The 18210-nt window shown below is 43.8% G+C and overlaps 2 protein-coding genes across 4 annotated transcripts in view; one reads left to right on the top strand and one right to left on the bottom strand.

Moving 5' to 3' along the window:
- Positions 1-18210, top strand: part of LOC130296867 (pregnancy zone protein-like) — a 595153-nt gene that overhangs the window by 515104 nt on the left and 61839 nt on the right. The gene's annotated exons all lie outside the window — the stretch shown is intronic.
- LOC130296866 (uncharacterized) lies at positions 4355-9632 on the bottom strand. The gene is made up of 2 exons (XM_056548876.1): positions 8277-9632; positions 4355-4690 (listed from the first exon to the last, which is right to left on the bottom strand). The coding sequence occupies exons 1-2, from the start codon at positions 9135-9137 to the stop codon at positions 4559-4561; spliced, it is 993 nt and encodes a 330-aa protein (XP_056404851.1). The 5' UTR covers positions 9138-9632; the 3' UTR covers positions 4355-4558.

Here is an 18210-nt window from a genome sequence, read left to right on the forward strand (position 1 = left end):
TTTTATTCATACCACCTAATAAAAAAATTGCATAAAAGAGATCAGAGTGTTACGTGTACACCAAAATTGTACCAATGAAAACATCAATTTGTCTTGCAAAATATTTTGGGACCCCAAGGCCTCTGTATCTTGATATGATGCCTATAAAATATCCCAAATAAAAGGAAAAAAACTAAATCCAATAGGTGCTCCATCATGTCTGAGGCCTGTGTGAGTCACGTAACGCTCTAGGGCCACATATGGGATATTTTTACCAGCTCAGGATGCAGGGCATACAGGTACGTTCCTTAACCCGAGTCCTTAACAGGTACGTTCCTTAACCCTTTACCGGGGTTTAAAGCATTCTCATGAGCGGAGGACGCTTCAAACCCAGTGGGGTCCCAACTGCTATCAGTTTTATTAATAAAAAGCGATCAAAAAGTCCCTTCAAAACAAAAATGGTACCAATAAAAATTACAGAACACGGCACAAAAATGAGCCCTCATATAGCCCCATATGCAAGAAAAATAAAAAAGTTATAGGGGTCAAAATATGACAATTTTAAACATCCTAATTTTGGTGCATGTAGGTATAATTTTTTTTAAAGTAGTAAAATAAAATAAAACCTACATATATTGGGTATCCTTGTAACCGTATGACCTATAGAATAAAGATTAGGTGTATTTTTACCGAAAAGTGCACTGCATAGAATTGGAAGCCCTAATAAGTTGCAAAATGGCATTTTTTTATTTCACCCCACAAAAAAAATGTTTTCCCTTGCAAAATTATAGTATAAAATAAGTGATGTCATTACAAGGTACAATTAGTGACACAAAAAACAAGCCCCTATATGAAGGAAAGAATTCAACGTGTTAGGATTTTTAGAAGTTCAGGAGGAAAAAACGAAATTCGGAAAAATTATTCCTTAAAGGGGTACTCCAGTGGAAAACATTTTTTTAATTCAAACTGGTGCCAGAAAGTTAAACAAATTTGTAAATTACTTCTATTTAAAAATTATAATCCTTCCAGTATTTATCAGCTGCTGTATGCTCCAACAGGAAGTTCATTTCTTTTTAATTGATTTTCTGTCTGACCACAGTGCTCTCTGTTGACACCTCTGTCCATGTCCAGGAACTGTCCAGAGCAGGATAGGTTTGCTATGGAGATTTGCTCCTGCTCTGGACAGTTCCTGACATAGACAAAGGTGTCAGCAGAGAGCCCTGTGGTGAGACAGAAAAGAAATTATAAAAGAAAAGAACTTCCTCTGTAGTATACAGCAGATGATAAGTACTGGAAGGATTAAGATGTTTAAATAGAAGAAATTTACAAATCTGTATAACTTTCTGGCACCAATTGATTAAAAAAATAAAATGTTTCCCACCAGAGTACCCCTTTAAGGTAAAAATGGCTAAGTCCTAAGGCTAAGTTTCTACTTGTCTTTTTGTGCTGCGTTGTTTGTGTAGAAAAAAACACATGAAAAACGCCAGTGCAATTTCCTGCGTCTGGCGTTTTTTTTCTTGCATTTTTTCATTTGTGTGGAAATTGCACCTTGGCAAATTTTTTTTTGGTACCCCAAAATTTGTTGAGTACCAAAAAAAAAAAAAAAAAAAAGATGCAGCAGTGATGGAAATTTTTTTATTAAACGAAATGTATAGATTTTATAACAATATTTGTATTATTTTTAAATAAAGTGTGTGTTTAACTTTTTTTTCTACTTTTTTTTTGTTTTTTTACATTTTTTAGGTAGTACTACTACTCCCAGCATGAAACAGACTGTTCAATGATGGGAGTAGTAGTACCTGTACTATAGACATATCGCCCCAGGTGTCAGTGCTGACACCCGTATGCGATCGTCCATAATATAGCAGAGATGGAGCGGCTCTATACAGCGCTCGCATCTCTGTTCTGTACTCCGGCCAGTGATGTGAATAGAACATCATTCATATTTTCCCCCCAGAGTGGGGTTTGGCTGGATGATTGCAGCCAATCACAGGTCTCAGAGGGAAATATGAATGAGTGAGTGGCCGAGTATAGTGCAGAGATGCAAGCACTGTATACAGCCGCTCCATCTCTGCTATAGACAGGACGATCGCAGCGGGTGTCAGTAGTGATACCCGCTGTGATCTGTTCTTACCTGCAAGTACTACTACTCTCAACATGGAGCACACTCTTCTCCATGCTGGGAGCAGTAGTACTTGCATTAATAGACATATCGCAACGAGTGTAACTTCTGACAACCCGCTGCGATCTGTCTATTAATGCAGGTACTACAGCTCCAGCATTGAGCAGATTGTGGCTTCATGTTGGGAGTAGTAGTACCTGCAGGTAAGGAAAGATCACAGCGGATGTCACTACTGACACCTGCTGTGATCCTCCTGTATAATGTATAGATGCGGCAGCTCTTCTATGGTCCCCTGCACTGACGTTTATATACACATGTTCCTATTTCCCATGGAGAGCTGTGATTGGCTGGAACCATCTGGCCAATCGCAACTCTCTGCAGGAAATATGAATATGTGTATATATATGTCAGTGCAGGGGCCATAGAAAAGCGACTGCATCTATACATTATACACGAGGATCGCAACGGCGCTCTGTCAATTAGTACAGGTACTACTAAGCCTATCGTGGAACAGTATGTTCCATGCTGGGAGTAGGAGTACTACCTAAAAAAATGTAAAAAATAAAGAAAAAAAGTGAAAAACACACACAGACTACAGTTTTATTATTGTCAGCTACATTTTTAGGTCCCCATTCGCCAACATAAATTGATCCCTGTATAAAAAGTTAATAAAAAATGTTGTTATAAATAAAGATACATTTCATTAGATACAATTTTTCCTTCACTACAGTATCTTTTTTTTTTTGTGTACCCTACGAAATTTATTAAAAAAGGTATTTCCATCACTTTTTTGGATCGCTAAAGTCGCAAAAAAGAATGAAAACTGCCTGCAAAAACGCCAAAGTTAAAACTAGTGTTGCTCGCGAATATCGCAATGCGAATTTTATACGCGATTATCGCATATTCGCGAATTCACGAATATTCGCGAATAGAGCACTATATATTCATAATTACGAATATATATTTTTTTTCACAATGTACACATCACAGTGATCATCCCTCTCGTGCTTCCAGCTTGTGTGGTGTAAAGAAGGCTCTAATACTACTGTGTGAGGACTGGTGTGCGAATTTCGCTTATACTAATTTTGTATATGCTAATTTTCGCATATGTTAATTTTCGCATACGCGAATCTTCGCATATGCGGAAATAAAAACTAGAATATTACGATTATGCGATTATTCGCGAATATATGACGAATATTCATCCATATATTTGCGAATATTCGCGAATTCGAATATGGCCTATGCCGCTCAACACTAGTTAAAACCCCCATATGGTTTTTCTTGGCGTTTTTTCACTCTCATAGACTTCTATGGGAGAAAAACGCCACGATTTTGACAAAAAAAATCGCCAGTGGCTCAACATGCTGCGAATACTGAGGATCTGAAAAACGCCAAAAAAGAGTGAAAAAACGCCAAAAGCATTAAAAAAAAACACCAAAGTGAAAAACACCAAGTGGAATAAGAATTTTGCGATTTCTCATTGATTTACAGCTAACATTTGGCTGCAGCGTTTTTTGGCCGAAAAAACGCCATGCGGCAGAATTGACGTTTTTCTTGGCGTTTTCACAAAAAAAATGCAGAAACTTAGCCTTAGGCTGCGATCGTCCTGTCTATAGCAGAGATGCAGAGTGGCTGTATACAGCGCTCACATCTCTGCTCTGTACTCCGGCCAGTGATATGAATAGAACATCATTCATATTTCCCTCAGAGCTGTGATTGGCTGCCACCATCCGGCTACAGCTCTTTGCGGAAAATATGAATGATGTTCTATTCACATCACTGGCCGGAGTACAGAGCAGAGATGTGAGCGCTGTATAGAGCCGCTCTGCATCTCTACTATATTATGGACGATCGTATCGGGTGTCAGGACTGACACCCGGGGCGATATGTCTATTAGTACAGGTACTACTACTCCCATAATGGAACAGTGTGTTCCATGCTGGGAGTAGTACTACCTAAAAAAAAAAAAAAAAAAAAGAGAGAAAAAAGTGAAACACACTATATTAAAAAATAATAAAAATATTGTTATAAAATATATACATTTCATTTAATAAAAATTTTCCATCACTGCTGCATCCTTTTTTTTTTTTTCTTTTTTTTTTTTTTTTTGTGCTGAACAAATTTTTGGTACCAGAAAAAACTGCCAAGGTGCAATTTCCACACAAATGAAAAAACGCAAGAAAAAACGCCAAAAAAACACCAGACGCAGGACATTGCACTGGCGCTTTTTCAGGCATTTTTTTTTCCAACCCAAAAGACGCAGCACAAAAAAACAAGAAGAAACTTAGCCTTAAGGTGATAAATATGTCAGAACAAAATAGCATCTGTCAAAAAAAAATGATTACATTTTGAATTCCACTTCCACTTTGATTTAATTTCTGTGAAACAAACAGGGCTCGAGTCCTGCAGGAACGGCGTTCCTTTGTTTTTTCCACAGGAGGAATGCCGTCCCTGTTACTTTAGTCCTGCAGGACCGACCTCTCTGTTCTTACCCTCCCTCTGTCTCCTCCCCTGGCCCGGACTGCTAGATGCTGGAGGTGTAGGACCTGTGATGATGTCACCATCACATGTGGGGGCGGAGCTTAGCTGTGGAGGAGAGAAAAGATCATGGTTGAAGGACCTGTGTGATGCTGTGGAGGAGGCGGGGCTGAGCTGGAGGAGAGGTCACATGTCACATGTAATTACCTGGAAGGAGATTTGTTACAGTGTGCCACCCCAGTAGTAAGGAGATTACATGTGGAGGAGGTTTGTTACAGTGTCTCACCCCAGTATTAAGGAGATTACATGTGGAGGAGGTTTGTTACAGTGTGTCATCCCAGTAGTAAGGATGTTACATGATGAGGAGGTTTGTTACAGTGTGTCACCCCAGTAGTAAGGATATTACATGATGAGGAGGTTTGTTACAGTGTGTCACCCCAGTAGTAAGGTGATTACATGTGGAGGAGGTTTGTTACAGTGTCTCACCCCAGTATTAAGGAGATTACATGAGGAGGAGGTTTGTTACAGTGTCTCACCCCAGTAGTAAGGAGATTACATGATGAGGAGGTTTGTTACAGTGTGTCACCCCAGTAGTAAGGAGATTACATGATGAGGAGGTTTGTTACAGTGTGTCACCCCAGTAGTAAGGAGATTACATCAGGAGGAGGTTTGTTACAGTGTGTCACCCCAGTAGTAAGGAGATTACATGAGGAGGAGGTTTGTTACAGTGTGTCACCCCAGTAGTAAGGAGATTACATGAGGAGGAGGTTTGTTGCAGTGTATCACCCCAGTAGTAAGGAGATTACATGAGGAGAGGGTTTGTTACAGTGTGTCACCCCAGGTGTAAGGAGATTACATCAGGAGGAGGTTTGTTACAGTGTGTCACCCAAGTAGTAAGGAGGTTACATGAGGAGGAGGTTTGTTACTGTGTGTCACCCCGGTAGTAAGGAGATTACATGAGAAGGAGGTTTGTTACAGTTTGTCACCCCAGTAGTAAGGAGATTACATGAGGAGAGGGTTTGTTACAGTGTGTCACTCCAGTAGTAAGGAGATTACTTGAGGAGGAGGTTTGTTACAGTGTGTCACCCAAGTAGTAAGGAGGTTAAATGAGGAGGAGGTTTGTTACAGTGTGTCATCCCAGTAGTAAGGATATTACATGAGGAGGAGGTTTGTTACAGTGTGTCACCCCAGTAGTAAGGAGATTACATGAGGAGAGGGATTGTTTCAGTGTGTCACCCCAGTAGTAAGGAGATTACATGAGGAGGAGGTTTGTTACAGTATGTCACCCCAGTAGTAAGGAAATTACATGATGGGGAGGTTTGTTACAGTGTGTCACACCAGTAGTAAGGAGATTACATGAGGAGGAGGTTTGTTACAGTGTGTCACCCCAGTAGTAAGGTGATTACATGAGGAGGAGGTTTGTTACAGTGTGTTATCCTGATGATAGGGACATAAGGAGGTTTTTGTTACAGTGTATTATCAGAATGATAACCCCTTAAGAACATTGGGGGAGATGTATAAAGACCTGTGCAGAGGAAAAGTGGAGCAGTTGCCCATAGCAACCAATCAGATCGCTGCTTTCATTTAAAAAAATAAAATAAAGAAGCGATCTGATTGGTTGCTATGGGCAACTGGTCAACTTATCCTCTGCACAGGTTTTAATAAATCTCTCCCATTAGAGGTAAATATACATCTTGGTGCCCTGGTACTTAAAGGGGTACTCCTACCCTAGACATCTTATCCTCTATCCAAAGGGATAAGATGTCTGATCGCGGGGGTCCCGCTGCTGGGGACCCCCGCGATCTCGGCTGTGGCACCCCGCTGTCATCACTGCACAGAGCAAACTCGCTCTGTGCGTAATGACTGGCGATACAGGGGCCGGAGTATCATGACTTCACGGCTAATAGTCATTTATATTACTTTGAGGGGTACAGTTCATATAATGAGTGGGTTCTAACACGTAGGCCCCTCAGATCCACTTCTGAACTGAATTGGTCTCTAAAAATATAAAATTTACAAAATTGTTGCCAAATTTCTAAACCCTGTCAATGTCCTAAAAAAGTAAAATAACATTTAACAAATGATGTCAACAAAGAGTAGACATAGATGCACATAAATACCTAATGTATGTGGCATAAATTATATATATAATCCTATATCTTTCTTACAAGTAAAGAATCTGGAATAAAAAAAAAATCCTAACTTTTCACACAACAATTTCAGAGTATTTCACACAAAACTGCAGAATGTAGTTGCCCATAGCAACCAATCATATCACTTCTTTCATTTTGAAAAGGCCTTTGCAAAATTAAAAAAAAGTGATCTGATGGACGGGTTTTTATCAATCTCCCCTAAGGGAAAAAGAAAAAAAAAGAAAAAAAGAAAAGTATATATATATATTTACTCAGTCAATGCAGCACTACTGAACCAAAAGTGCACAGTGCCAGCGCCCCCCGACCAGATCACAGTCCATGCAATAGAAGAAAATGGCGCAGCACTCGAAAAATGTAGAAAAAACTATGAATTTATTCCTTCATGTCCAACAAAAAAAGCCTTATGTTGTACATGAAGGAATAAATTCACAGTTTTTTCTACATTTCTACAATTTTTGAGTGCTGCGCCATTTTCTTCTATATATATATATATTTCTTCTATATATATATATAAGAGAACCAGGCAGATAAATAACAATGGGGAGATTTATCAAAACCTGTCCAGAGGAAAAGTTGCTGAGTTGCCCATAGCAACCAATCAGATCACTTCTTTCATTTTTTACAGGCCTTTTCAAAAATGAAAGAAGCGATCTGATTGGTTGCTATAGGCAACTCAGCAACTTTTCCACTAGACAGGTTTTACTAAATCTCCCCCAATGTATTTTCAAAATTTCTGTCAATAAATGTCCTACAAACTATACCATTAAACATTAAATTCTACAGAAACAAAGAAGACTTCCCAACAACAATCTCAAAAAAAGACATTATTTTATTAAATATACGTAAACAATACATCATAAAATACATAAATGAAGAGAAAAACAACAGAAAATCCCACAGGGCAGTGGTTGAATATACTGGTGCTCAGAGGTGTAACTTGTAGCTTCTGGGCCCCATCTGCCAATTATAATACTGGTCACTTATAGGGCAGATGTGCTTTGGGGTCCCGTTAGGCACCAGGGCCCCAGTATAATTACCTCTGCACTCCCTATAGCTTTGCCCTTGCTGGTGCTAAGTAAAAAAAAGTTTTACTCCCAAAAACTATATTATGGGGAGGAAAATCACCGACATTTATTTTCTGGCAATAATTTTACCAGACATAGAAAAATTATTATTAAGGTAACTAACTAGATAGGGATTACTCTCTAATACAGTCTAATACCCCTCTCTAGCAGACCAGATCTAATATGGGGACTTATTACAGTGCAGCGTTATATAAGGGCCCGATATCTGTCACACACAGGGATATAAACATTACTGGAGGTCTCTAGTGCTGCAGATATGTGATATATAGGAGTGATCATGGGGGCCGGTTATATACTGGACTGTCTGTTATTCACCCCATGATGTACAGCTATCCTCATGAGCATAAGGGCTGATAACAGAAAGCAATAGCCTACATTCAGCTGCACATTAAATACATATGAGATAAAATTACATTGATTGTCCATTCAACATAAAATAAACTTAAATAAACTTACCACTCCAAAGCTGCCCCTACCCAATACCTGATGGACAGTAAGGTGTTTGATGTTAAATTTGGGGTAGTTGATTGATGTTCCGGGGGCCTGACTGGTGCCTGGTCTTGGATCCTCATCCTCCAATACTCTGGCATCCTCTCCTCTCCTCTTCTTTTCCTCCTCCTCGATCTCCTTTTCCTTCTTCCTCTCCTCTCCTCTCTTCTCCTCCTCTTCTCTCTTCCTCTTCTTCCCTCTCTTCTCCTCCTCTTCGATCTCCTCTCCTCTCTTCCTCTTCTTCCCTCTCTTCCCCTCCTTGCTCTCATCTTCCTTCTTCCTCTCCTCTTCTCTCTTCTCCTCCTCCTCGTGCTCCTCTTCTCTCTTCCTCTTCGCTCCTCTCTCCTTCTCCACCTCCTCGCTCTCTTCTCTCTTCCTCTTCTTTCCTCTCTTCAGCTCCTCGCTCACCTCTTTCTTCTTCCTCTCATCTCCTCTCTCCTCCTCCTCGAGCTCCTCTTCTCTCTTCCTCTTCGCTCCTCTCTCCTTCTCCACCTCCTCGCTCTCTTCTCTCTTCCTCTTCTTTCCTCTCTTCAGCTCCTCGCCCACCTCTTTCTTCTTTCTCTCATCTCCTCTCTTCTCCTCCTCCTCGTCCTCCTCTTCTCTCTTCATCTTCTTTCCTCTCTCCTTCTCGCCATCTCCTCTTCCTCCAGTAGCCGCCATCTTTGGGATCCTATAGACGTCCGTCCGCTCGGTCCAACTGACAGTTGTGGGTAAACAACAACAACAGCCGTTGTCCAGGTGACATGTTGTCATAGCAACATCAGGTGGCACCTGCTGCAAGTGGTCCAGGGACCTGTGCATCCATATACACTGTAATGTGCGCATCATGGTGATAGCCTAGTGTCCAGAAGAATGGAGACATTCATGGCTGGTTCTTGTAGTGCTGTTTTATTAGTAGATGGAGCAGAGTGATGTGACTTTTATGTGCTGTATAGGTTGGCAGTGGTGCCCATAGACTCTGCTGGAAGGTTATAACAAGGGCGGTTGTGGGGGAATCCAAATGATCCTGGTGCAGGAATAACCAGATATTGTACCTGCTGTAATGGCTGGAATAATAAAGCCTTGTAAGGGCCTGTAATGTTCTGCTACATCCAATAAGTGGTCATCACCCACATACATTAGGTTGTAGGTCCATAGTCATTAATGTACAGTATATATGTCATGATACGGCTTCACCACCATTAGGACCTATTTTTTAAGCCGAGCAACATAAATTATTTTTGAGTGTCCAGTCTTAGTTATGGGAGAAGGATAAATTCTATATAAGATGTAGACAGGTTGACAATTGACTTTGCTGAACAATCTTCTTTACTAGGTCTCAGATAATAAATGCAAAGTTGTCCATGAACATTGTATGGTTGTCTTTATTTTACACCATAGACAGATTCTAAAAATGGGTAATCTCTAGGGTTTATCACCACCCAGGATTTACCAATATTTTCCAGAGAGGGTGTTACAGAGTTTGGAAAGTGTTCCTCTAATATTATCTAAGGATCACTATGAGGCACAGGAGAGGATTAAAGGGGAAACTCCAATATTTAAAATGATCATCTGTCCACAGGATCGGTAATAGCTAGCTTATTGGTAGGGATCTGACCAGAATGGAGGTCTCTTTTACCCTGTATGAATAGAGAGGAAGCTCACATAGTCATCCACCACAAGGGGTGATAGGAGAAAAATCCCCCCAAAATTTGTAACCCAATTAATACCTCATATGTGTATGTGAAGTGCTCGGCAAGCACAGTAGGGGGCTCAGAAGGGAATGGGCAACAATGGGATTTTGGAGAGTGAGTTTTTCTGAAATGGTTTTTGAGGGGCATGTCACATTTAGGAAGCCCCTATGGTGCCAGAACAGCAAAAATAAAAATAAAATAAACCCCACATGGTATACTATTTTGGAAACTACACCCCTCAAGGCATGTAACAAGGGGTCCAGTGAGCCTTAATACCCCACAGGTGTTTGACGACTTTTCGTTAAAGTCGGATGTGTAAATGAAAAAAGAAAATTTTCAATAAAGAGCAGTTTTTTTTTCAAAATGTACCATTCTTACAAAGGGTAATGGGAGAAAATGCCCCCCAATATTTGTAACCCTATATCTTCTGAGTATGGAAATACCCCATGTTAGGACGTAAAATGCTCTGCGGGCGAACTGCAATGCTCAGAAGAGAAGGAGTCACATTTGCCTCTTGGAAAGCAAATTTTGCTGAAATGGTTTTTGGGGGGCATGTCGAATTTAGGAAGCCCCTATTGTGCCAGAACAAAAAAAACACATGGCATACTATTTTGGAAACTACACCCCTCAATGAAAAAAAATTTTTTTCACTAAAATGCAGTTTTTCCCCCAAAATTTTACATTTTTACAAGGGGTAATAGGAGAAAATGCCCCCAAATTTTGTAACCCCATGTGCGTTTACAAAGTACCCCGTGGTGCCAGAACAGTGAACCCCCCACATGTGACCCCATTTTGGAAAATACACACCTCACAGAATTTAATAAGCGTTGCAGTGAGCATTTACACCCCACTGGCGTTTGACAGATCTTTGGAACAGTGGACTGTGCAAATGAAAAATTACAATTTTCATTTTCATGGACCACTGTTCCAAAAATCTGTCAGACACCAGTGGGGCATAAATGCTCACTGCACCCCTTACAAAATTCCGTGAGGGGTGTAATTTCCAAAATGGGGTCACATGTGGGGGGGGGGGCAGTCCATTGTTCACTATGGGGGCTTTGTAAACACGCGTAGCCTTCAATTCCGGACAAATTTTCTCTCCAAAATCCCAATGGCGCTCCTTCTCTTCCGAGCATTGTAGTGCGCCAGCAGAGCACTTGATGTCCACATATGGGGTATGTTCTTACTCAGAAGAAATGGGATTACAAATTTTGGGGGGCTTTTTTCCTATTTTCCCTTGGGAAAATGAAAAATTTAGGGTAAAACCAGCATTTTTGTGAAAAAAAATGTTTTCTTCATTTTCCCATCCAACTTTAACCACTTCAGGACGGAGCCCATTTTGGCCTTAAGGACCGGAGCGTTTTTTGCACATCTGACCACTGTCACTTTAAACTTTAATAACCCTGGAATGCTTTTAGTTATCATTCTGATTCCGAGAATGTTTTTTCTTGACATATTCTACTTTAGCATAGTGGTAAATTTTTGTCGATACTTGCATCCTTTCTTGGTGAAAAATCCGTAAATTTGATGAAAAATTTGAAAATTTTGCATTTTTCTAACTTTGAAGCTTTCTGCTTGTAAGGAAAATGGATATTACGAATACATTTTTTTTTGGTTCACATATACAATATGTCTACTTTATGTTTGCATCATAAAATTGACGAGTTTTTACTTTTTGAAGACACCAGAGGGCTTCAACGGTCAGCATCAATTTTCCGATTTTTCACAAAATTTTCAAACTCAGTATTTTTCAGGGACCAGTTCAGGTTTGAAGTGGATTTGAAGGGTCTTCATATTAGAAATACCCCATAAATGACCCCATTATAAAAACTAAACCCCCCAAAGTATTCAAAATGACATTCAGTAAGTGTTTTAACCCTTTAGGTGTTTCACACGAATAGCAGCAAAGTGAAGGAGAAAATTCACAATCTTCATTTTTTACACTCACATGTTCTCGTAGACCCAATTTTAGAATTTTTACAAGGGGTAAAAGGACAACATTTTTACTTGTATTTGTAGCCCAATTTCTCTCGAGTAAGGACATACCTCATATGTCTATGTAAAGTGTTCGGCGGGCACAGTAGAGGGCTCAGAAGCGAAGGAGCAACAAGGGGATTTTGGAGAGTACGTTTTTCTGAAATAGTTTTTGGGGGGCATGTTGCATTTAGGAAGCCCTTATGGTGCCAGAACAGCAAAAAAAAAAAACACATGGCATACCATTTTGGAAACTAGACCCCTCGGGGAATGTAACATGGGATAAAGTGAACCTTAATACCCCACAGGTGTTTCACGACTTTTGCAAATGTAAAAAAAAAAAAAACCTTTACCTAAAATGCTTGTTTTCCCAAAAATTTTTAATTTTTAAAAAGGGTAATAGCAGAAAATACCCCTAAAAATTTGAAGCCCAATTTCTCCTGATTCAGAAAACACCCCATATGGGGGTGAAAAGTGCTCTGCGCACTACAGGTCTCGGCAGAGAATGAGTCACATTTGGCTTTTTGAAAGAAAATTTTTCTCTGGGGGCATGCCGCATTTAGGAAGCCCCTATGGTGCCAGCACAGCAAAAAAAAAAACCACATGGCATATCATTTTGGAAACTAGACCCCTCGGGGAACGTAACAAGGGGTTAAGTGAACCTTTATACCCCACAGGTGTTTCACGACTTTTGAATATGTAAAAAAAAAAAATAATTTTTTACCTAAAATGCTTGTTTTCTCAAAAATTTTACATTTTTAAAAAGGGTAAAAGCAGAAAATACCCCCCAAAATTTGTAACACAATTTCTCCCGAGTACGGCGATACCCCATATGTGACCCTAAACTGTTGCCTTGAAATACGACAGGGCTCCAAAGTGAGAGCGCCATGCACATTTAAGCCTGAATTAGGGACTTGCATAGGGGTGGACATAGGGAAATTCTACGCCAGTGATTCCCAAACAGGGTGCCTCCAGCTGTTGCAAAACTCCCAGCATGCCTGGACAGTCAACGGCTGTCCGACAATACTGGGAGTTGTTTTGCAACAGCTGGAGGCTCCGTTCTGGAAACAGTGGCGTACCAGACGTTTTTAATTTATATTGGGGAGGGGAGGGGGGTTGTATAGGGGTATGTGTATATGTAGTGTTTTTAACTTTTTATTTTATTTTTTGTGTTAGTGTAGTGTTTTTAGGGTACAGTCACACGGTCGGGGGTTCACAGTAGTTTTTTGCTGGCAGTTTGAGCTAGCAGAAAGTTTGCGGCAGCTCAAACTTGCAGCCAGATACTTACTGTAATCCTCGACCCATGTGAGTGTACCCTGTACGTTCACATTAGGGGGGGGGGGGGGACATCCAGCTGTTGAATAACTACAACTCCCAGCATGCCCATTGGCTGTGGGTGACTGCTGAGAGTTGTAGTTTTGCAACAACTGTAGGCACACTGGTTGTGTATCACTGAGTTTGTGACCTAACTCAGTGTTTCACAACCAGTGTGCCTCCAGCTGTTGCAAAACTACAACTCCCAGCATGTACGGTGCATGGTGTATGGTGACTGCTGAGAGTTGTAGTTTGCAACAGCTGGAGGCACACCGGTCGTGAAACACTGAGTTAGGTAAAAAAAAAAACCTCTGAGTTTCACAACCAGTGTGCCTTCAGCTGTTGCAAAACTACAACTCTCAGCAGTCACCGACAGCCAACGGGCATGCTGGGAGTTGTAGTTATGCAACCAGCAGATGCACCACTACAACTCCCAGCATGCACTTTAGCTGTTTGTGCAAGCTGGGAGTTGTAGTTATACAACAGCTGAAGGTGCACTTTTCCATAGAAAAAATGTGCCTCCAGCTGTTGCAAAACCATAAGTCCCAGCATGCCCATAAGGGAATGCTGGGAGTTGTGGTGGTCTGCCTCCTGCTGTTGCATAACTACAGCTCCCAGCATGCCCTTTTTGCATGCTGGGAGCTGTTGCTAAGCAACAGCAGGAGGCTGTCACTCACCTCCAACGATCCAGCCGCATGAGGTCAGTCCCGCCGCCGTCGCTGCTCCTGGGGCCCCGATCCCAACATTGACGCCGGGGATCGGGGTCCCCAGCACCCGGGGTGCACGTCCCGCACCCGCTCACGTCCTCCGGAAGAGGGGCGGAGCGGGTGCGGGAGTGACACCCGCAGCAGGCGCCCTGATTGGTCGGCCGGTAATCCGGCCGACGAATCAGGGCGATTGTGAGGTGGCACCAGTGCCACCTCACCCCTGCAGGCTCTGGCTGTTCGGGGCCGTCAGAGACGGCCCCGAACAGCCAGTAATTCCGGGTCACCGGGTCACTAGAGACCCGATTGACCCGGAATCGCCGCAGATCGCTGGACTGAATTGTCCAGCGATCTGCGGCGATCGCCGACATGGGGGGACATAATGACCCCCCTGGGCGATATGCCAGGATGCCTGCTGAACGATTTCAGCAGGCATCTGGCTCCGGTCCCCAACCGGCTAGCGGTGGGAGCCGGAATTCCCACAGGCGTATGGATACGCCCTCGGTCCTTAAGGACTCGGGATGCAGGGCGTATCCATACGCCCTATGTCCTGAAGAGGTTAATGAAAATTCGTCAGACACCTGTGGGGTGTTAAGGCTCACTATACCCCTTGTTACGTTCTGTGAGGGGTGTAATTTCCAAAATGGGATCACATGTGGGTATTAATTTTTTTGCGTTTATGTCAGAACCGCTGTAAAATCAGCCACCCCTGTGCAAATCACCAATTTAGGCTTCAAATGTACATAGTGCGCTCACTCCTGAGCCATATTGTGTGCCCACAGAGCATTTTACCCCCACATATGGGGCATTTCCGTACTATGGAGAAATTGCGTTACAAATTTTGGGGTCTTTTTTTCCTTTTACCTCTTGTGAAAATAAATGTATATGGCAGCATCAGCATGTTAATGTAATTTTTTTTTTTTACACTAACAGGCTGGTGTAGACCCCAATTTTTCCTTTTCATAAGGGGATTGCAATTTCTCCCCAGTACGGAAATACCCCATATGTGGCCCTAAACTGTTTCCTTGAAATACGACAGGGCTCCGAAGTGAGAGGGTGCCATGCGTATTTGAGGACTAAATTAGGGATTGCATAGGGGTGGATATAGGGGTATTCTACGCCAGTGATTCCCAAACAGGGTGCCTCCAGCTGTTGTCAGTGGCTGTCCGGAAATGCTGGGAGTTGTTGTTTTACAACAGCTGGAGGCTCCATTATGTAAACACTGCCATACGATACATTTTCATTTTTATTGGGTGGACAGTGTAAGGGTGTGTATATGTAGTGTTTTACCCTTTATTATGTGTTAGTGTAGTGTAGTTAAGTGTTTTTAGGGTACATTCGCACTGGCAGCGGTTTATGGTGAGTTTCCCGCTAGGAGTTTGCGCTGCGATGGAAAATTTGAAAATTTGAAAACTTTAAGCAGGAACCCCTCTGTAAACCCACAAGTGTGAATGTACCCTGTACATTCACATGGGGGGGGGGGGGGGGGGGGACCTCCAGCTGTTTCAAAACTACAACTCCCAGCATGCACTGACAGATCGTGCTTGCTGGGAATTGTACTTTTGCAACAGCTAGAGGCAGGGATGCCATCAGACATTTTGGGGCCCCTCACACAGCTCAAGGCCTGGGCCCCCTTGGCCGTCTCCTGGGCATGCCTGCTATCTTCCCCATCATCTATGAAAAAAATGTTTTAAGCACAGGACAAGAAAAACAAGATCCCGTGAGTTCAAAGAGTAAGGAAGGAAAAAGGAAATATAACCATAGATATTACCATCATACTGTTACTGACCTAATTCTGTATACTACAGGGCTTAAAGGGGTACTTTGCTGCTTTACTTCTTATCCCCTATACACAAGATAGATCGTTTCTGATTACAAGGGGTCCGACCACAGAAACCCCTCACGAATTCCTGCATGTCGCTCTCCTAACGCATTCATCTCTATGGAAGAGCCAGAAATACATAACGCTGTATATAACCCCGCTTCATGTGCAAAGGGAGCCAGGGCACTGTGCCAGGTCCCCTTTGGATCGGACACTTATCCCCTATCCTGTGGATAGGGGATAAGGAGTAAAGTAGCAGAGCACTCCTTTAACAAATTTGTCTTGAATCTAGGAGCCAGGATTAAAAAAAAAATTTTTTTTTTATTTAAACAATCAGCGCAATGTTTCAGTTTTTGAGAGGCGGTTGTTAAAAATGTTTTTACACTATTTTCCCAGTTATATTTTGCACAGGGACCTGAGTAACTAGTCCTGAGACCCACCCCAAGGAATAGTTCCCAGGTAGCGGCAGAATTTATAAATTATGATTACTCTGAAACACCTGGGTGACCTGAGTGTAATTCATATTGTCCCCCAATTAAAAGACAATAAACAGTAGTAACAGCAGGTCTCCCTTCTCCAGCCTCCCCCCCCACCTCACACATAGCAGGACTCTCAGCCCCCCCTGCCCCCCTTCTCTATACATAAGAGGCCCCACTATCTAGACCCCCCCCCCAACACATAGCAGGACTCTCAGCCTCCCCTGCCCCCCTTCTCTATACATAACAGGCACCCCCCTATCCAGACCCCACCTCATACATAGCAGGACTCTCAGCCCCCCCTTCTCTCCACATAACAGCCCCCCCCCATCCAGTCACCACCTCATACATAGCAGGACTCTCAGCCCCCCCTGCCCCCCTTCTGTCCACATAAGAGGCCCCACTATCTAGACCCCCTCCTCACACATAGCAGGACTCTCAGCCCCCCCCTGCCCCCCTTCTCTCCACATAAGAGGCCCCACTATCCAGCCCCCCCCAACACATAGCAGGACTGTCAGCCCCCCCTGCCCCCTTCTCTATACATAACAGGCACCCCCCCTATCCAGCCCCCTCCTCACACATAGCAGGACTCTCAGCCCCCCCTGCCCCCCTTCTCTCCACATAAGAGGCCCCACTATCTAGACCCCCCCAACACATAGCAGGACTCTCAGCCCCCCTGCCCCCCTTCTCTCCACATAAGAGGCCCCACTATCTAGACCCCCTCAACACATAGCAGGACTCTCAGCACCCCCTGCCCCCCTTCTCTATACATAACAGGCACCCCCCTATCCAGCCCCCTCCTCACACATAGCAGGACTCTCAGCCCCCCCTGCCCCCCTTCTCTCCACATAAGAGACCCCACTATCCAGCCCCCCCCCAACACATAGCAGGACTCTCAGCCCCCCCTGCCCCCCTTCTCTATACATAACAGGCACCCCCCTATCCAGTCCCCTCCTCACACATAGCAGGACTCTCAACCCCCCCTGCCCCCCTTCTCTCCACATAAGAGGCCCCACTATCTAGACCCCCCCCAACACATAGCAGCACTCTCAGCCCCCCCTGCCCCCCTTCTCTATACATAACAGGCACCCCCCTATCCAGACCCCACCTCATACATAGCAAGACTCTCAGCCCCCCTTCCCACCTTCTCTCCACATAACACCCCCCCATCCAGTCCCCACCTCATACATAGCAGGACTCTCAGCCCCCACCTTCTCTCCACATAACAGCCCCCCCTATCAAGACCCCCCCCTAACACATAGCATGACTCTCAGCCCCCCTTCCCACCTTCTCTACACATAAGAGGACCCCCCTATCCAGACCCCCCCCAACACTTAGCAGGACTCTCAGCCCCGCTAACCCCTTCTTTCCACATAAGAGGACCCCCTATCCAGCCCCCTCCTCACACATAGCAGGACTCTCAGCCCCCCCTGCCCCCACCTTCTTTCCACATAAGAGGACCCCCCTATCCAGCCCCCTCCTCACACATAGCAGGACTCTCAGCCCCCCCTGCCCCCCTTCTTTCCACATAAGAGGACCCCCTATCCAGCCCCCTCCTCACACATAGCAGGACTCTCAGCCCCCCCTGCCCCCCTTCTTTCCACATAAGAGGACCCCCTATCCAGCCCCCTCCTAGCACATAGCAGGACTCTCAGCCCCCCCTGCCCCCCTTCTTTCCACATAAGAGGACCCCCTATCCAGCCCCCTCCTCACACATAGCAGGACTCTCAGCCACCCCTGCCCCCCTTCTTTCAACATAAGAGGACCCCCTATCCAGCCCCCTCCTCACACATAGCAGGACTCTCAGCCCCCCCTGCCCCCCTTCTTTCCACATAAGAGGACCCCCTATCCAGCACCCTCCTCACACATAGCAGGACTCTCAGCCCCCACTGCCCCCTTCTTTCCACATAAGAGGACCCCCTATTCAGCCCCCTCCTC

Source organism: Hyla sarda, chromosome 12, assembly GCF_029499605.1.
Source record: "Hyla sarda isolate aHylSar1 chromosome 12, aHylSar1.hap1, whole genome shotgun sequence".
Lineage (NCBI taxonomy): Eukaryota > Metazoa > Chordata > Amphibia > Anura > Hylidae > Hyla > Hyla sarda.

What these genes read in the sequence shown, in the direction of transcription:
- LOC130296866 (XM_056548876.1), bottom strand. Translation starts at nt 9,137, where the DNA reads ATGATGCGCACATTACAGTGTATATGGATGCACAGGTCCCTGGACCAC. An exon ending in GTAGGGGCAGCTTTGGAGTG is followed by an intron (nt 4,691 to 8,276) that starts GTAAGTTTATTT and finishes TCTCCTCCACAG; the next exon opens with CTAAGCTCCGCCCCCACATG.